This window comes from Cydia splendana, chromosome 4 (assembly GCF_910591565.1).
Source record: "Cydia splendana chromosome 4, ilCydSple1.2, whole genome shotgun sequence".
In the NCBI taxonomy this organism is placed as follows: domain Eukaryota; kingdom Metazoa; phylum Arthropoda; class Insecta; order Lepidoptera; family Tortricidae; genus Cydia; species Cydia splendana.
In genome coordinates this window covers 17837400-17855631 of record NC_085963.1, presented here as the reverse complement: position 1 = coordinate 17855631, position 18232 = coordinate 17837400, and the positions used below count along the sequence as shown (strand labels likewise).

The following is an 18232-nucleotide window of genomic DNA, read 5'->3' as shown; positions in this document are numbered from 1 at the left end:
ACTGAAGTGTTGTATGACTAATCTTTCCTAAAAGGGTGTGGAACAGTGCACAGATGAAATAAGTGGGAAAATAAGCATATTGATTTTATTGTGAAAATGTTTTATTTATTGGAAAGGCGAAATAAAAGAAAATAACCGGCTTAATTCGATATAACATTTTGGTAAGTTATATTATTATTTAACTAACCTATTTATAAAGGAAACCCCTGCAGGCATGACATCTTTTATAATTAGTCTTGAAGGTGTGTTAAAAGTTTTTTTGTAATCGATGTTATTGTTGAATAAACTTTGATTTATTCGGTCCAAAATATCTGGTTTTAGTTTGAATAACTTAAATTTGATGTCAATGTGGCAGTGTTCAATAAATATATGTATAGGTATTTATTAAGTATGGATAATTTACGAAAATTAAATAAATAAATATCCTAGTTTTTTTTTGATTTTTTATCGTAGCTTGACAATTATAAGGATGACAACCGGAACTGCAAAATTGAACTTTAATACTTCAAGTAACCAAAAATGTGTGATTTACAGGAAACGGTGTAAAGCCTTCGACTTGTGATGAGCACAAGTACATGGGTCGTTGTTAACTATGCAATCATATGCTCAAGAGTTGGTTCACGGTTCTGATAACGGTATGTAACACGACCCAAATTTACCAACTTATCCTACAAACTCGCTTATATCAATAGCTGATAACAAAGATAATATTGTTGTGTATAGTCTTGCTATTTATTTTCTTTTTTTGCGGCTGCTGATATATTCATAATAATTAGTAGTTAAGTCCGATCACAAACTAGAGTGAACAGTTTTGGTCAACTGTACGTGACAAGAAATTTGATTGAAAAAAAAATATACCACGCAGGTGTTCATAGATCGACTTTATTATTGGAGCCTAATACTAACCAGTTCTTTAATTACTTAATAAATTAAGATTATTTCTGAATCATTTTAGATAGGAATGTCATAACACGATGAATCATCAACTCGTACTTGTGGCAGCATGTGTTCTGCTGCCTTTGCTGACACGAAGTTCGAGTACCTTCCTGGATTTTGATGGCAGAAATTCGAATGATTTGTGTTTTATCTGCACTTGCAATGATGATAGAACTACTATCGACTGTTCTAGAAGAGGACTCACTGAAATACCGGACGGATCTGGTGACATGGTATGTAAATATTTTGATTAAATGCAGACAAATGTGAACAATTTTATTCAATTTTATCTATATTTTCTAATTAATCGTTTCATTAATATTTTCAGGTACAGAAACTGAATATTTCAAAGAATGAAATATCGGTTTTTCCTACAAGTCTAAGCAGATTTTATAACTTGGTTACCCTTGATATCAGTTCGAATCAGCTGAGAGATTTGCCAGAAAATGCGTTTCATAATCTTACAAAATTAGAATCGCTAAATTTATCCAGCAATGAATTCGAAGAATGGTTTAACTTGAACCCAAATGACTTCATCAAACAGGCAGTGAACTTGAAAATATTGGATTTATCGCATAATAAATTTAGGAAACTCGGAAATTTGGCCAATCAAGAATTATTGATAAGTTCTTCATTGGAAACATTAGTCTTGAACGATTGTGAAATCGAATCCATACACGGCAGATCTCCATTGAGTGGACTTGACAACCTTAGAGTGCTAAAATTGAACAACAATCCTTTGTTAAGAATTCAAGGCATGGTATCAACTACTTTGAAAAGTCTTTACCTGAGTAATTGCCTACTCACTACGATTGGTCATAACGATCTGTTATACTTACCATCTTTAATATATTTGAGATTATCACGAAACTTTAGATTAGATCTATCAACAGCTAGCACAAATTTGTTTTCAGATTCCATTAGATACTTAGATATTTCATATTGTAACATTCTGCAGCCCAGCCTACAGGGATTCCCTAATTTAAGAAAAGTTTTAATCAATCACAATATGATTAGGTACTTACGAAGTAATGAATTCATAAATAATAGTAAGCTCGAACATTTGGACTTGTCGTATAATAATATTGGGTCGCTAAGTTCGGACACCTTCAAAGGACTCAGCATATTGAAATATTTGGACTTATCGTGGAATGAAATTGCGAATGTACCTGAAGATAGTTTATTAGATATGCCAGCACTGACGTACATAAATCTTTCGAGAAATTATCTGACAAGAGTTGGACATTTGAGATCTCTATCCTTGAACACGGTGGACATGAGTCAATGCGAAATTACTACCATAGGAAAGGATTCCTTTGAAGGCTTACAATCACTAGTCGATATTAATCTCTCTCGCAACTTATTGTCACATATTCCTGATAGTATTTCGTCAAATACACTCCAATATTTAAATTTGAACTACAATCGAATGAGTACCATAAGCAACTACACATTTTTTATGTTACCAAGGTTAACGGGATTAGGTGTTATTGGAAATAGATTCACTGTTATTTGGAACAGGGATTATTTCCAGTCAAATCCTTATTTAGAGCGGTTGGATCTTAGTGACAATATGTGGCGCTGTGATTGCAGTGATGATAACATGTATGATTTTTTCGAGTTTGTAACCTTGGAGCCTAATAAAAAAGAGGAATCTTATAATTTAATCTGTAATAGTCCGGCCAGCGTTATTGGACGGACTTGGTTGGAAGCATGCTACTATACATGGAATCCCACCGAAAAAGGGTCTAGTCCGGATAACGTCATCTGGTTTATTATTGTTATGATTATAGGTTTAGCTTTGTGTCTTATCTTAGTTAATGCTATCAAACGATCTATGAAACGTCGTATGGCGTCCATACAAGCTGAGCGGGAAAGACAAGTGGAAGAAGCAAGAGAGAGGCTAAGACAGCTGCGGATGAGAGCGGAGCAGGAGGCACTTTGCAATGCTCCGGACCCTCGGGACTTGGTCGCCCCACCATCATATGACGAAGCTCTCTCAATGCCAAAATTAAACGCGTCTTGTCGTTCTCTTTGCGAAGTTGGAACTGAGAAAAGTAAAAGGAAGAGAGGGCGCAGAAAAACAAAATCAAGCGGAGACTTGCTCGAAGAGACTGAACGAAATGGAGATGTGACAATTCTGAATGATTTGGGTCGTAGTCAGACACCTGACAACAGTCGCAGGCGTAGTCGACGCAGGCGACCAGCTAGGTACGGTAGTCATGAAATAACTGAACTAGAACATTCACCCGGGGCTCGGCGCCGACGTATGTCCGCGTTCGGCGGTGACGGTGCCGACGGTGACACAGAAGACAGTATCACTGTAGAAGTGGAAGCAGATGTGGAGAGGCCCCTGCGACCTAGAAACCGAAGTCATTCTATTGACGACGACGAACCAAGGGAGAGTAATTTTTAAAATGTCCTAGTAGTATAATTGTTATTTAAATTATATACATATTAAGTTACAAATAACACTAAAGGCAAGAGTACCTGAAATATTTGTCATTTTTCTGCAGAGACATAGGATGTTTTATGTCTAAAAACGTAAAAAAACCTGGTTCTTCCGTAGAAAACATTCACATTTTAATATAATTTAAAATTTATGACACCACCGATTTTTGTTGCCATGACTTAATACGGTTGTTTGAATGATCGGTACAAATTATATTTCGTCACATACCTACACATTCATGTCGCAGAGTACCTATGGCTAAGTTAGCACCTTATTTATTTTAGTAGTTTTATTTTATTTTATTTATTAAGTACAGCATCGTAGTTATACAGTACTTAGATACATAAAAAATATCTAGACCTCCGACAATATCTAACCTCTATCCATAATATCCACCTGTAATATGAAGTCACCATAATAATTATGAAGGGTACTCTTGCCTTAGTTGTAAACCAGTGTTATTGAATTAAGTAAGACAAAAGGGGACGAAGTGATCGCTTCTCCATACAAATTTAATCTTCCCCGTTTTCCTTTCTGGGTTTAAGAAAATATTTTGACGCAACTTGGTAGGTACATATAATCCACAAGTGTGCCCTTTCGTTAGATTTTTTTTATGAGAGTTTGGAGCTTTAAAAAATTACTATGGACTTTATTTTTCGCTCCTAACACTTATACCAAAAAGAATAGATAGTAAGTTATATGTATCTCTGCTTATACTTAATACATAGTTATAATCCCGTAATCAAAAAACTGATAAAAGTCAAACGAAAGGGCATAGCTATGGTTAATATACCTACAGTAAAAAAAATTGTAATTGTGTAAAGATATTGTCCTTAATGTACTTAAGTACATTCCATATTATTTTTTGGAAGGAAAATGGAGCTTACGTTTATATGGAGAAAGTTTGTTCGTCCACTATACTCTTAAGACTTTTTTGCAGCAGTGATTATCCTACCGAAGGTATTTAATTATACCTACTGTTTTTATTAAACTACGACGCTATTTCATTTGTACACCACACCTACCACATTCATTTTATCTTAAAACATTATCCTGTTGTCATCAAATTCTTCTTCACTTATTTTAACGCCATCTATCCACCACTTTGGAAACCACTTACTTTACTTTTTTTGCATTAAAGTACCTATTCTTCGTGCCTGCAGCGCCATCTATCGAAGTTATTGTCCACCGATAAACCTTACATTTAGTAATAGATGTCGCTAGTCAACAACTTAAAAATTTGAATTTCTAGATTTGAAGTTGCATGCAATAAAATGGTGTGGTTTGCAACAACCTTGCCTAGCACATTGCTGTGTACTACGAAACGGTGGGCGTTTCGGTTCTATTTAATTGTAAGTGATCTAGCTCTTAGCTTAGCAAGATTTCGATTCGTTTAAGAGTAAAAAAATAAGTAATTTTCTACTAGGTCCTATTCATTTAATGCATAATTTTGTTTGTGTCAGGTTTGCTACTTACAACTTTTACGATTTGAACTGTACGGGGCACGTATTTTACAAAGTACATAATTTACCTAATTTATAAATTGCGTTTTTTATTCGTCCGCGAGGCGCACTGGGATAACTTTCGAAAGCGGGGTAATTTTTAAAAGTGGCACATATCTATAAAACCAGAAGCAGTTCGTAGCAACAATTACCCTACTGCAATACTTTATAGTCTGTTCGAGGTACGGAAAACGGTGAAAAATATTGATAATACTCCTAAAAATACGTGTGATACCTCAATAGATTCGTAATGATGTCTAGAAAAATGTATTCGAAGCGTGTCAATGAAGAAGGAATTTCGAGAAAATTTTGTTCATTAAGAATTGCCTAACTTGTTGAAAAAATAACTTTAAGATAAATTTATACAAGTATTACATTTGTTGACATATTTTAAATACACCATATTTTTTCATTGAACATTTAATACCTTTAAAATTATATTTAATGTTACGTAATCGCTTTTTCACGCCGCGCGCGTTTCCCGAATATGAGGCGCGGAGGGCTGTGTTCAGCGTTGAAAAAGAAGTATAAATAGTGGAAATACAGTTCTGCAAGTATGGAATGTTTGATTGAAAATATCCTCCTCTTTTATAATATTAATTTTGGTTTCTTAAATATTAATACTTTTTGAGATATTTGGGAAATAAGACATATCTACTTTTTTCTCCCTTTTTTTGTTAATAACTTTTGTAATTTTTTGTGTGCTAATACACGCTTCGAATACATTTTTCTAGACATCATTACGAATCTAATGAGGTATCACACGTATTTTTAGGAGTATTATCTATATTTTTCACCGTTTTCCGGCCGTACCTCGAACAGACTATTAGGATTAGGTACCTTCTAGCGTACATCTGGCGAAAATCAAAGTTCGCAAATTGCAGGCATCTTTCTCTGCCGTTCTAATTACGCTTTCATTGGAGTAAATGAGAAAGATGCCCGCAATTTGCGAATTTCGATTTTCGCAGGAGGCTCTCAGTAGCGTAGCGTGCATCTAGCGTAGGTACTGTTGCTGTGTTGCTACAGTAAAAGGTTCTTTAAGTTTAGTGGATATTTGCCATTTTCGAAAATATTCCTCTTTCGAAGTAACCCAAATGAACTTTGCTCGTTTGTTTCATATTTATAGGCATTTCTTATAAAAACTACCCACTACTTACATAGCTAAGGGTAATATTTCACCAACCAATTTCTTTGTCTAATGTGTATTTCCCATATAACCATTCCAGTCGCAGAATCACAAAGTGGTAACTAAATGTCAGATGTGTCGTAACAGAGTCCACACAATGTGTCTAGAATTGTTTTGAAACAAAGTGTCGTCGCCGTGTCTACACTTTTCCGTAACAAGGTGTCGACACATTTGTGTGCACTTTGCGTGCGGTTTGCGACTAAATCTGACAGCAAATTTGTGACAGCAAATGTCAATATAAAATACCTCTTGAAAACCAAGGTTTGTCAAACTACTATTAGTGTCTCGTGTGCTCGTAATTCTAGTAAGTCATCATGGGCAATGCAAATGATAATAATCGACCGAAACCATATAAACACCCAACACCCGTCAACCTTTTACAGAAAAGTTTTTAAAGAAATTCAATAAGCTACTTAGGTCAGGCAACGAATGCTCCAAAAGTTGTAGAGGGAAATGCTCGGAACACAATTTTTGACTCCGTAACTCGGTTTGACAAGTTAGGAGGTGAACATATCAAAAGTCCCCGGCCGTAGCCCTTGAGCGGGGGGGGAGAGAGGGGGCTTTGAAGGTCCCATTTTCCCGTTTTTCGATTATATCTCGGAAACTATGCATCTCAGCGACATGGCCACTTATACAAAATGAAAGTTTATTTAATTTGTTACAAGTTTATTCAGTCAATTTTTTCGATATGTTGAATAGTTTTTGAGATATCCGCTCTTGAAAGTTTATTTAGGGCTCTCAATTTTAATTTGATATATCTATATCAGTGAAGGTGCTAGGCCGTGTTTGGTATCGTTTTCGTATAAATCTGGGGTGCTGAATCCATTTAAGATATCACATTGACACCATTCCACAAAATAAAAATAAATCTTTTTAGGGTTCCGTACCTCAAAAGGAAAAAACGGAACCCTTATAGGATCACTCGTGCGTCTGTATGTATGTCCGTCTGAATACACAAAATAGTTCTTTACATATAGATGACAGGAAAACCTATTAGAAATGTGCAGTCAAGCGCGAGTCGGACTTAATGTACGGAACCCTTAATACGCGAGTCCGACTCGCACTTGGCCGGTTTTTTTGAAACTCTTCTTGACGCTTAACCGCTGAACCGATTTCGTTGAAATTTGGTATAGAAATAGTTTGCGTCCCGGAACAGGACATAGGATAGATCTTATAACCAAAATCATCTTTTGAAGGTGTGAAAAGTGGCGTGGAAATTTGTACGGGAAATCAATAACCGCTGAACCGATTTATATGAAATTTGGGATGGTCTACATCTTTGATTTAGTTAAAAATGATGAAAAAACATGACTTCAAACCTAAACTTAAACAGTATTCTTCAAGAAGTCAATTCTGAATTCCCCCCTACACCTCATTTCACACCTTTAAAGGATGATTTTTGAGATAACTTATTATATCCTGTCTCGGGATTCAAAATATATGTGTACCAAATTTAAATTAAAACTGTTCAGCAGTTTAAGCGTGAAGAGGAGTTTAAAAGAAAGTATTTTAATAAGTTTATATGTTTTTACTTCGGAATGGTGTCAATGTGATACCTTAACTAAATTTGGTACTGCGAATTTATACGAAAACGATACCAAACATGGCCTCGTAGCTTTACTGTTGTAGAAGTCAAAATAAAATTGAGAGCCCTAAATTCTTATTACTTGGCCAAACTTGTGTAGAAGGAAAAGGTAAAATAAAAGTCTTCGGCAGGAATATAAGACACAAATATATTTTTTTTTGCGTTACTATTTCATTCATCAAATATAAACATACCTTGATTATACTATTCTAGTGAGATCCTCATAGATAAACAAAAACATTTACTTAAAAAATTACAAGGTCGAAATGTCACGGAACTTGTGAGAGTAATATGTGAAAAATATAAACTTTTATGACAAAAAAAATCTGGACACAATTTAAGAATCACCCAATTGCGTCGAGGAATCATCTGTATTTTTGCTTGTTTCATTACCTCCTCGCTTCTTTTTTGTCCTTTGTATTCTGTAGCAATTTGTTAGATCTGAAAATAAAGATAACTTGCGTCGTCACGGATGTCGATTTATAGGTTTTAGGGAGTGCAGAATTCGAAAACGATGATCATTTTATAATCCAAGATGGCGGCTACGTATTTTGTCATAAAAGTGGAATCCAAAATAGTCATCATTTTCGAAATCTGCGCCCCCAGAAACCTATAAAACGACATCCATGACGACTTTTATGACATAGTGCATGGCCGCCATCTTGGAATCCAAAATAGTCATCATTTTCGAAATCTGCGCCCCCTAAAACCTATAAAACGATATCCATGACGACTTTTATGACATAGTGCATTGCCGCCATTTTTAAATTGAAAATGTTATCATTTTCGAAATCTGCGCCCCCCAAAACCTATAAAACGACACCCATGACGACTTTTATGACATAGTGCATGGCCGCCATTTTGGATTCCAAAATGGTCATCATTTTCGAAAGCGGGGCCCCCTAAAACCTATAAAACGACATACATGACGACTTTTATGACATAGTGCATGGCCGCCATCTTGGAATCCAAAATGGTCATCATTTTCGAAATCTGCGCCCTCTAAAACCTATAAAACGACACCCATGACGACTTTTATGACATAGTGCATGGCCGCCATTTTGGAATCCAAAATGGTTATCATTTTCTAAATCTGCGCCCCCCCAAAACCTATAAAACGACACCCATGACGACTTTTATGACATAGTGCATGGCCGCCATTTTGGAATCCAAAATGGTTATCATTTTCTAAATCTGCGCCCCCCAAAACCTATAAAACGACACCCATGACGACTTTTATGAGATAGTGCATGGCCGCCATTTTGGATTCCAAAATGGTTATCATTTTCGAAAGCGGGGCCCCCTAAAACCTATAAAACGACATACATGACGACTTTTATGACATAGTGCATGGCCGCCATCTTGGAATCCAAAATGGTCATCATTTTCGAAATCTGCGCCCTCTAAAACCTATAAAACGACACCCATGACGACTTTTATGACATAGTGCATGGCCGCCATTTTGGAATCCAAAATGGTTATCATTTTCTAAATTTGCGCCCCCCAAAACCTATAAAACGACACCCATGACGACTTTTATGACATAGTGCATGGCCGCCATTTTGGAATCCAAAATGGTTATCATTTTCTAAATCTGCGCCCCCCAAACCTATAAAACGACACCCATGACGACTTTTATGACATAGTGCATGGCCGCCATTTTGGATTCCAAAATGGTCATCATTTTCGAAAGCGGGGCCCCCTAAAACCTATAAAACGACATACATGACGACTTTTATGACATAGTGCATGGCCGCCATCTTGGAATCCAAAATGGTCATCATTTTCGAAATCTGCGCCCTCTAAAACCTATAAAACGACACCCATGACGACTTTTATGACATAGTGCATGGCCGCCATTTTGGAATCCAAAATGGTTATCATTTTCTAAATCTGCGCCCCCCAAAATTTATAAAACGACACCCATGACGACTTTTATGACATAGTGCATGGCCGCCATTTTGGATTCCAAAATGGTCATCATTTTCAAAATTGGGGCCCCCTAAAACGTATAAAACGACATCCATGACGACTTTTATGACACAGTGCATGGCCGCCATTTCGGATTCCAAAATGATCATTATTTTCGAAATCGGCACTCCCTAAAACCTATATATCGACACCCATCTCGACTTTTATGACAAAGTGTTTTGCTACCATCTGCATGCAAGACATTTCTATTATTTTTACGTACAAAAATGGCCCCCTGTCAACTTTCAATCGAGATTTAATCGATAATTTATTCGATTAATATTCAGATTAATTCAATTTCAATCTATGTTAGGTCGACTAAACTAATCGCGATTAAAATTTGAGAATTAACTTTTTTTATTCCATTAATTAGTCGAATAAACAGTTAATCGATTAATGCCAATCTCTGACCACGGCATTTTTACACTTTGAGAATATCTGAAAACAAATCAACACAAGGAGCCATTTTGCAAATCCAGTAACTTTGTTATTACTTTTGACAGCGCGTGTCATGTGTCAACACAGAGTCGACACAAAGTCGAAACATTGCAACTACTTTGTGACTGCAATATTTCTCAGCCTTAAACCATATTTATACATCATAATTAACAAGTTTGGTAGTATGTAAAGCGTTATTTCTGTTATTTAAGTATAGTATACGCATCGAAGTACTAAAAATGCTTCAAATAATATAGTTATGAACACAGGCACTGAGAAGTAAACAATTTCATTTCCGGCTAAACTACAACAATGTGGTGGCGCGTTGATTATATTACACTTAGTTTATCAAATCACTCGAGCAGTTTAATTCCCCATAATAATTTAAGTCATATTGTAATATAAATGCAAACAATATATAATTACGTCTTGTAATCCGTTTAAGAGATGGCGTATTAATGTCACTTATTTTTATTTAAGTATTTTTCCATCTGACAGTTTCCATTTGACAGGAACAAAATGAACGAATGAACGAATGATTTTGGCATAAAGTAGTCGCAAACCCGAAACAATGTGTGCACACGGCGACCACACTTTATGTCACTTTGTGTCATGTGTCGACCCTTCCCCATTTCTGGTAACTGTGTCGACACGGCGACGACTCTGCGACTGGAATTGTGACCGAAACAGACGGTGTCGACACAAGATGTGTCAACACCGCGTCGTAACGGCGACTGGAAATGGTTGTATGGGTTGCGTCTCAGACTTCGCTTAGTGAGAAAGTGAGACGCGATGCACATTAGAACACAAAATTGGACAGGTGGAAAGCACGGCTGTGAGCAGCATTTCCCCACAAAATGTCAATGCTCGGTCCGACCATGGTCATGACCTCATGACAAATTCCTTTTCTAGATACGATCATCACTAACTTTACTAAAAATTCTTATTGCGGCAAGATAGGTACATAAGTGAAACGACAAAGTCTTGACCAACTGTTTATATCATTTGTATTGATTACTTTAAAATACATAATTTTTTTCCTTAACGATCTACTTTATTGTTTTGTTCATTCATTTATAAAAAAAACTTATATGAAACCAAAATTTCAAAGTAATTGGGTAAATGTCAACAATATACAAGCTCAATGATGGAAAATAAGTGATCAATATACAGAAATCATGAAATGGAAATTTAAATAGGCGTATACATATAAAATAGTATAGATTACTAAAATTATTGGTATCACATTCTTAAACACTAAACTCAAAAGCATAACTTAGAGGAACTTACGTTTAGCCAGACCGATAAAGAATAAATCTCTAATAAGAAGACAGTTGATAAAACATAGCCAGCTCAAATATTCATAGGGGCCCAATTCGACCCGAGAAAGTGACAAAGGGAAAGTCGTTAACATATCACTAGTTTTGTTATAGGTATGTGGCAAATTGTTAAAATTCGCAATTCTTTAGCCACCTTCTCGATGTCAATTGATCCCGGATTGTTACTTGTCGCTGTAATAGCTCGGTATTTTCTGGAAAAATAAGTACACAACCATTGAAATTACAATTCAAAAATTGTACTCAAGGTACACATGTGCTTGAAATATCTAAGCCATATAACACTGTATGTCTGTGCATACAGTTTTGGTTTGAAACGTAGATTTCTACAAGACCATTATAAACATACAACTAAACGACATTTACAGCTATCATGAACATGGCAACATTTTTACACGTACAAAAATATTTTACTTATTGCTCAATATACTCTCATAAATATATTTATACCACTATCAAAGTTTAAAATAAAGGCACTGTCGACTACAAACACACTTTGGCAGCAGAGTTTCTAGACTTAACTCACACACGCACCGACATTTTCAAATGCTTCAACGTGATAATCCCAACGAATATCCACACAATAAAATCACAGAATTTTGCCATTAGTGAAGTGTTTGCTGATTGACACTCTATTACACCAAGTGTTCTACTAACCGAAACCAATTTTCAAGTGGTTGACTTGCGTGTGCTGTCGTCCAAGGACGGAGTTATGATGATGTCGCCGGCGTTAGACCGACTCCTCGTGACGAGTACTGGAGTTTTCGGCTTCGGCGTCTCAGTCATCTTGATTCGCACTCGACCCATGTCGGGGGAATACACTGGAACGTATTCGCGAGACGGCGATAAGAAATCGGACTCTGTGTTCTGATCACCATTCAGTAGGAGTTGTGACAAATCCATGTCAGTATTACCATTTAAATGAGGTGCTTCGTTGTCATTGATAGGCACAAAAACATCTTCACTTGATAAAGAGTGAGTGTCTTTTTTAGAATCAGGGGATGCTGGAGTAGACTGGAAAGATTCGTTCTGTTTAGGCTCCTCAGATAAGTTATTATCTTTTGAACTGCTTTTGTTTTGATTAGTGTCTCTTGGACTATCGGTTCTAACACCATTGTTATCTCCATGTTTAATGCCATTACCAATATCTCCGTTTTCGCTCTTTTTTGGGTAGCTTTCATGAGTAGGTACGAGCTCATATTTACCATTAACTTTCCTTTCAATGGGAGGTTCTAATACTGCCGGTTTACCTAGTAATGACTTATTCATATCGACCATTTCTTTGGAAGCATTTTCGATGTCTCTTTTTTGCTGTCGTAAAAGTCGCCTATCCCTGCGTTTTCTCATTTGACCTTTGATTATAGCAAATCCTATGAGCCCCACTAATAGGATGACAATAATTGCAATGCATACATATGTACCAGTTTTATGAGGTGCAGGATTTTCTTCAGACGACGTTTCCTGAACTTCCGCCGGAGTTATTCTAATTTGTTCGGACACTGTTGTGTCCCGAGTAATTGGCGTGATTGCGGGTTTTTCAGTCGATGGTTCATCAGTTTTGAGATGCCAATCAGACCCTCCTGCGTACAAAGTGGGTGGTTCAACCAATGGAAACTCTGTTGTGGTGTTATTTAATTCATCGTTAAATAATGGCGTGACTGGAGTTGGATGAAAGTCTTCATAATTAGGTGGTATAGTGGATGTTGAAGTACTTTCATTGTCATAATCGCTATCGAAAGGCATAAAACCAGAACCCTCGCCAGATCCTTCCCTCGGGTCATCGGTAGTTTGTATTTCAGCATTTAAATCCTCTGCGTGCTTGTGCATAATGATTTCAGAGTCAGTCGCAGTTTCCACATCTCCCGAACCCTCAGTTCCGATATAGTCTGAATGAGATACCGTAGACATATGCCCCACTTTTAAAAATTGTTGATTATCGTCGTCCTCTGCTTGAGCTTCGCCATGTATTACATTGCCATCATCTAAATCACTAGAAGCGACTAAAGGCATAGATTTCAATTCCGTAGTCTCTTCGCCAATTCTTACGGCATGAACTGGAGGTTGATCACCCATCATCATATCTAAGGGATCTGTTTCAATTTTTATTTTACATATGTCTTTTGCTTTCAGTTCTAACCATGACCTGCTTTTAAGTTTTCCGGGAGAAGCGCATTTTACGGCATCTATATGAACATTTAAGGCCAGTAAACGATCTCGTGCTTTGATATTATCACAGGTACAATCAAGCGGGTTGCCGTCCAATTCTAAATGCTCTAAGCTAGCTAAATGACCAATATTGTTAGGCACATCTCGTAACAGATTGTTAGTTAAATCTAAAGAACTGACACTAGTCGGAAGATGCGCAAGTGAAAACCTGTCTATTCTATTGTTAGCCAAATTAAGATGAACTAATTTCTTCGCATTGTTCAAAAACTTGCTAACTTCTGTTATACCATTAGTCGATAGATCCAGCGTGACGACTTCGGTTAATCGGTCGAGTTCCCGGGAGATTTTGGTGATGTTGTTGTGTGACAGATCTAGGATGTTGATGTTGTGATGTTTCTGGCGGAGAGTGAACTTGTATAGTTCGGCGAGGTTGCTGCAGGCGGCGCGGTGGAGGCCGTCGCGGGTGGTTGTGCAGATGCAGTCGCCTGGACAGACGGAGGACAGGACCGGCGCGAGCAGCACCGACATCGCCAGCAGGCTCGCCCATGCACGGAGTATACTCATTTTGCTTATAGACTCTGCACCTGGAATATAAAGAAAACAAAAAACAATTAATAAAAGTCTCGAAATGTTCCCAATCATTAAGAAACTAAGTTTTCATTTTCGTTTCGAAAGTATTAGGAAGTAGTACATAGCTACTCGACTATTTCGGGTAACAACGGAAATGGTGTTGCAGATCATTAAATCAACATTGACGATGACAAATTGTGCCTACTTATAACGCAGCTGTTTCATAACGGCGTGAAACGGTTCCAAAGCTCGTGAATTTCGCGATAATCTAAATTATCCAATGTCACTGTACGTTTAACGCTAATCTGTTGCGGTCATGAACGGTATAACGTTTCAGCCGCAGACGCTCATAAACCTCCCACTAGATAAACTAATCGATACCAATTATTCACAACAGTTCGTAGTAATGGAATAAATCGCAACATCCGATATTTCCATCTAAATATAGTGGCTAGTAGATAACTGCGGTCCCCCGCAGTCTATTGCCTGTCAACTCCACCTCTTCAATTAGTGCAACTGCAGTTCAGCCGGCAATTTGAATCTAGGCGTTTCCTTTCATTCATAGCAGCATCATTTCAAATTAAACGTTCATAAAGCCCACTACAAATCCACTAGGCGATAAATTTCCCGTAACACATTGGCACTTCGGCAGTAATGTGAAACAAAATTGCGCGACATTTTTATACACAAGTCTGCCTTCAATTGCACAAGCATTCTATAAAGCACAAGTGTGAAGCAAATAGGGCCACATACTCGTAATATTGTTCCAGTTTATTTGCTAAGTTCCTTCTAGTCTGCGTCGTCAACATTTACAACAGTTACAACATTTACGTTATACCTCAATGAATGAGTTACAGAAGAGCACGTTCCACACAATGTTCCGGAATTCGCTATTATACATAAATCTATTTCTAGTGGTTTTAAGCGTTCTATTTCTGTTAGCAATAAACATCGGTGCACTTGGCCGCCGGCTAAAATGGCTCAATGTTAGACGGGCGGCAGGAAGCGGGCGGTTAAACGCTTGTGCGAATGCCCACGCCTGCAGCGGAACTCTACAGGGGGCATGGATGATTTATGCTGCCGAGGTGACATACGAGTCCAGGGTGCTGCGCACATTGGAATCAGAGACAGGTTAATGGCAGATGTAGGTACTCTAACCAAAGACGTAGATGTGTTTATCAATAATCATATGTGCTACCTAAAGGTTGTTTGGAAGACATCACCTGTGTGTTCCGTCTGTTGTTTGTATTTTCAAGTTTATTAATTTGTTTATACTACTTTATTTTACTAGGGTGAGCATTTTAAATAAACACAGAAATATAAACGTATTAATTATAATCAGGATAGCCTAATTTTAGAGGATACGACAATATTTTACGCCGTTGCGTTGAAACTTGAGATGTAGAATTTTGCAACTATGATAGCATTGGTGGACATTAAACGTGGCAATTCGCGTAAAATTGTCGCAAGATTACGCCAAATGTGACATCATGCGCAAACGCCGCTCGCAAGTCATGAGGCAAGAGCGGTTGTAAACACAATACTACCCACACAATTGAACCAAAAGGATGGGTGAGTCGACCGTTTGTATTGACTAATCTGTAAAAAAATGCATTTGGACGACGAAATTAACACTTTTGACGCCTACTGTTCGAACAATGAAATCAGGAGAAACATATAGATACATACATTTATTCCCGGGAAACTAATCATAGTTGGTTTATTTACTCTCTGCTTACAAGCAGATGCCCTTTGGATCAATAGTATTAACATACCTAATACAACTGCCCCACTACCGACAACCGTATGCTGGGATTTTCGGAAATGTATTCATTTGTTTACCGTATTCTCGCGCGTTAATTCCAAGTTCAAACAACAACTACCACTTACGTTTGTTATATGTACATATATGTGGCGGTGCAGCATAATTGGGATTCAAATATAAATCTTTTAATAGTACAATTTATGCGCCTTTAGACAAAAAATCTTTTAATCTTAAAACCAACATCATCATCAACATATCTCATCATCATATTTCATTCATTCATCATGAACAACAAAATAAAACAAAGATCTGTAAAATCTATACATATTTGAAATGCTTTGCGTCTCAAGTAAGCGTCTTGAAATACGACTTGTACTAACTTCAAATCTTGTATACTATGTACAAATATGTGCATGTCGCGTAAGATTAGATCTCATCTAGGTGGATGAAATCACAACTAGGTATGACGCAAGTTCGCAGAAAGGTGAATCTGAGAGGTAAAATCAACAAGCAAGGAACACGAAAGCATCCAATCCTGCACAACATGAGGTGGACTCATGTATATATACCTAATTTAGTTAATAGTGACGTTTGTATTCATAGGTATTAACCACATATTTCATGACATATTTGGCTTTACATGCCTGGCTCAAGATTGCCATGGGAGATAGTAGATAGATTCAGCTTAAGGAAACTGATTTATGTAAGCAAAATGAGAAGTTACCATAACATGAAATTTTGGTGATTGGGTACTCTGTTTTTGGAACCAGTTATACCAGTTTAACCACATGAATGACATTGAAGATAGCAAAATGTAGCCATCTCTGTTCGTTGCCATACAGCTAATATTTATGACAGCTCACCACCTATATCTAGTGCTATAAGTTACTAACTAGTGAGTATTCCCACAGCTCATGAACTAAACCGAAACATAAGGTAACCTTCATACGTTTAACGAGATTACTTGTTATTTGGCCTTTCCTGTCTCTCGATCCCCCAGCAGCCCCAACACGCACGTACAAATTGCAATACAAACGCAAATAAGAAGATTGGATGCTATTTTTAACATCAGTTATTCGAACCTTGAATGAACTTGACTGCCTGTTAGGAATTGGTTTAAACGTACCTGTGCAGTGGTTATTTTCGTAGGCCTACGGGTATTATGTTTGATACTGAACAGTGCATTTTATCTTAGCGTGAACTGGTGAATTTATGCGAATTATAATAAACAATTCCAGTAGCCTGCTAATGCGAGCAAAGGAATGAAAAATTAGTGGTTTCTAATTTCAGCGCAGCTCTAACCAACCCAGTTTGGTGAAAATTTACGATATGATACCTACGTTGATTATAAAAAGATTATACAATTTTACTCAAGTTGTCAGGCATTTTACTTTGCTCCGATACCGAAATATGAAAGCGAAAGGATTTTTACATAATGAAGAAACTGCATGAGTCACCAAGGCCGGTGGACATGCAATGCAACAGACTCGCTGCCTCGCTGGCCGTGATCCCTCGCATGGGACGCTACAACTTAATAACAGTGTTTTTGAAGCTGCGTCATTTATTAAAGTCATTTTCGTAAATAACAAACAGAAACACAATGTTTGCGTTGATCGACGATGGGTGACAAAATATTAACAAGTATTATATAAGCAAATTGCTACGTTATTACCAATGTTATTTATTGACAAAGATTTTTTTGCGTAAACAATAAATACTGTGTTTACATTAGCTGATGATTGGCTTAAAACTGGCAAAACATTTTTCCTTACGTCATGATCACATCTTATGTACCTAAACATAGTTTTAGGTTTCTCATTATTGTAGGTACATTGTTTAGAATAAGTATCGATTGGTGACTGAAAAAAAAATCGCGTGCTACTAACATGCGATGTTTTAATGCAGCACGTTGCAGTAAAAATATAGGTACTTCGCTTTTTAAGCGACCATCAATAAAATTTCATCTTTTACGAAATGTTCCTCCGGTCATGGGATATCTAGAACAGAACGTAGATACTGTTCCAGGTACACGTACCTAATGTTGCCATCGAAAGATTACTACGTAACAAAATGTTTTCCAGTACCAAGCCTAAAGTAGTTTAGGTATTAACTATACTTACTACTTCTACACTACTTATGCACATTTGTGTATAATAAAGGGTTTGTGCACAAATCACGCGAGGTACGATAGGGGGTGGGGGGTCACGAAAAAATCACGATAGATCACGTTGGGGGAGGGGGGGTATAAGGAAACCTCACGTGTATTTTTCTACAGTGAACGAAACTAAGAAAAAAAAACCTACCACATAAGTAGATATTTTTTC

General features: G+C 37.0%; 2 protein-coding genes across 2 annotated transcripts in view; one reads left to right on the top strand and one right to left on the bottom strand.

The window, feature by feature from the left end:
• Positions 1-921: 921 nt before the first annotated feature.
• Positions 922-4339, top strand: LOC134790066 (insulin-like growth factor-binding protein complex acid labile subunit). Its single transcript, XM_063760825.1, has 2 exons — positions 922-1169; positions 1265-4339. Exons 1-2 carry the CDS (start codon positions 975-977, stop codon positions 3350-3352), a joined length of 2283 nt encoding a protein of 760 aa, XP_063616895.1. The 5' UTR covers positions 922-974; the 3' UTR covers positions 3353-4339.
• Positions 4340-11052: 6713 nt separating this feature from the next.
• LOC134790065 (protein windpipe) overlaps positions 11053-18232 on the bottom strand; it is a 66717-nt gene continuing 59537 nt past the window's right edge. The window contains exon 3 of the mRNA XM_063760824.1: positions 11053-14157. Within this exon, the coding sequence (XP_063616894.1) occupies positions 12077-14137 (2061 nt within the window). The 5' untranslated portion in view covers positions 14138-14157 and the 3' untranslated portion in view covers positions 11053-12076. The remainder of the gene's footprint in view (positions 14158-18232) is intronic.

What these genes read in the sequence shown, in the direction of transcription:
- LOC134790066 (XM_063760825.1), top strand. Translation starts at nt 975, where the DNA reads ATGAATCATCAACTCGTACTTGTGGCAGCATGTGTTCTGCTGCCTTTG. An exon ending in CGGACGGATCTGGTGACATG is followed by an intron (nt 1,170 to 1,264) that starts GTATGTAAATAT and finishes TAATATTTTCAG; the next exon opens with GTACAGAAACTGAATATTTC.